Raw genomic sequence first — 1197 nt, 5'->3', positions numbered from 1 at the left:
CATCAGCCACTTCCTCCTGCTGCCATTGGCAGACACGCGGCAGCTGCAGCTCCTGCACTTCTGCCTCTTCCTGGCCATCTCCCTGGCTGCCCTCCTGGCCAACAGCCTCATCATCAGCGCCGTAGCCTGCGGCCACCACCTGCACACCCCCATGTTCTTCTTCCTGCTCAACCTGGCCCTCACTGACATGGGCTCCATCTGCACCACTGTCCCCAAAGCCATGCACAATTCCCTCTGGAACACCAGCAACATCTCCTACTCAGGATGTGCTGCTCAGCTCTTTTTCTTTATGTTCTTCATCACAGCAGAGTATTATCTCCTGACCATCATGTGCTACGACCGCTACGTGTCCATCTGCAAACCCCTGCACTACGGGACCCTCCTGGGCAGCAGAGCTTGTGCCCACATGGCAGCAGCTGCCTGGGCCAGTGCCTTTCTCAATGCTCTGCTGCACACAGCCAATACATTTTCCCTGCCCCTGTGCCATGGCAATGCCCTGGGCCAGTTCTTCTGTGAAATCCCCCAGATCCTCAAGCTCTCCTGCTCACACTCCTACCTCAGCGAACTTGGGCTTCTTGTGGTTAGTGCCTGTTTAGCCCTTGCCTGTTTTGTGTTCATTGTTTTCTCCTATGTGCAGATCTTCAGGGCTGTGCTGAGGATCCCCTCTGAGCAGGGACGGCACAAAGCCTTTTCCACCTGCCTCCCTCACCTGGCTGTGCTCTGCCTGTTTTTAAGCACTGCTGTGTTTTCTCACATGAAGCCCCCCTCCATCTCCTCCCCATCCCTGGATCTGGCCCTGTCTGTTCTGTACTCAGTGGTGCCTCCAGCCCTGAACCCTCTCATCTACAGCCTGAGGAATCAGGAGCTCAAGGCTAAATTGTGGACACTGATGACTGGATATTTTGAGAAACAGTAAACTGCTGCCCAGTTTCTGCAAATCACTTCCAATAAAAGTCGTCTTTGATAGTACTTGTTTGGTTTGGTCGTTGAATTGCTTATTTCCTTTTTTTTTTTTTTAGTATTTTAACATATTCCACATAGAAATGCCATTCTTTGTGCATAGTTTCATTTTGTTTCTCCCCATGATTTCTGTGGCCACAGACTGTGTCAATGAGGGGCTGCAATCTCAGTGAATTTAAAGGAACCTAAGGACCTCACACCCAGCAAAGTTGTCTGCAGAGATGCCCCTTTTGTTCC

The 1197-nt window shown here is 51.5% G+C and overlaps 1 protein-coding gene across 1 annotated transcript; it reads left to right on the top strand.

Moving 5' to 3' along the window:
- The first annotated feature begins 328 nt into the window (after positions 1-328).
- Positions 329-916, top strand: LOC148218825 (olfactory receptor 14J1-like). The gene has a single exon (XM_088157779.1). It carries the CDS (start codon positions 329-331, stop codon positions 914-916), a length of 588 nt encoding a protein of 195 aa, XP_088013905.1.
- Positions 917-1197: the final 281 nt, after the last annotated feature.

This window comes from Sturnus vulgaris, unplaced genomic scaffold, assembly GCF_052056855.1.
Source record: "Sturnus vulgaris isolate bStuVul1 unplaced genomic scaffold, bStuVul1.hap1 Scaffold_157, whole genome shotgun sequence".
NCBI classification, from domain to species: Eukaryota; Metazoa; Chordata; class Aves; order Passeriformes; family Sturnidae; genus Sturnus; species Sturnus vulgaris.
Note: the sequence above shows the minus strand (reverse complement) of the source record. Positions and strands in the feature narration are given on the sequence as shown.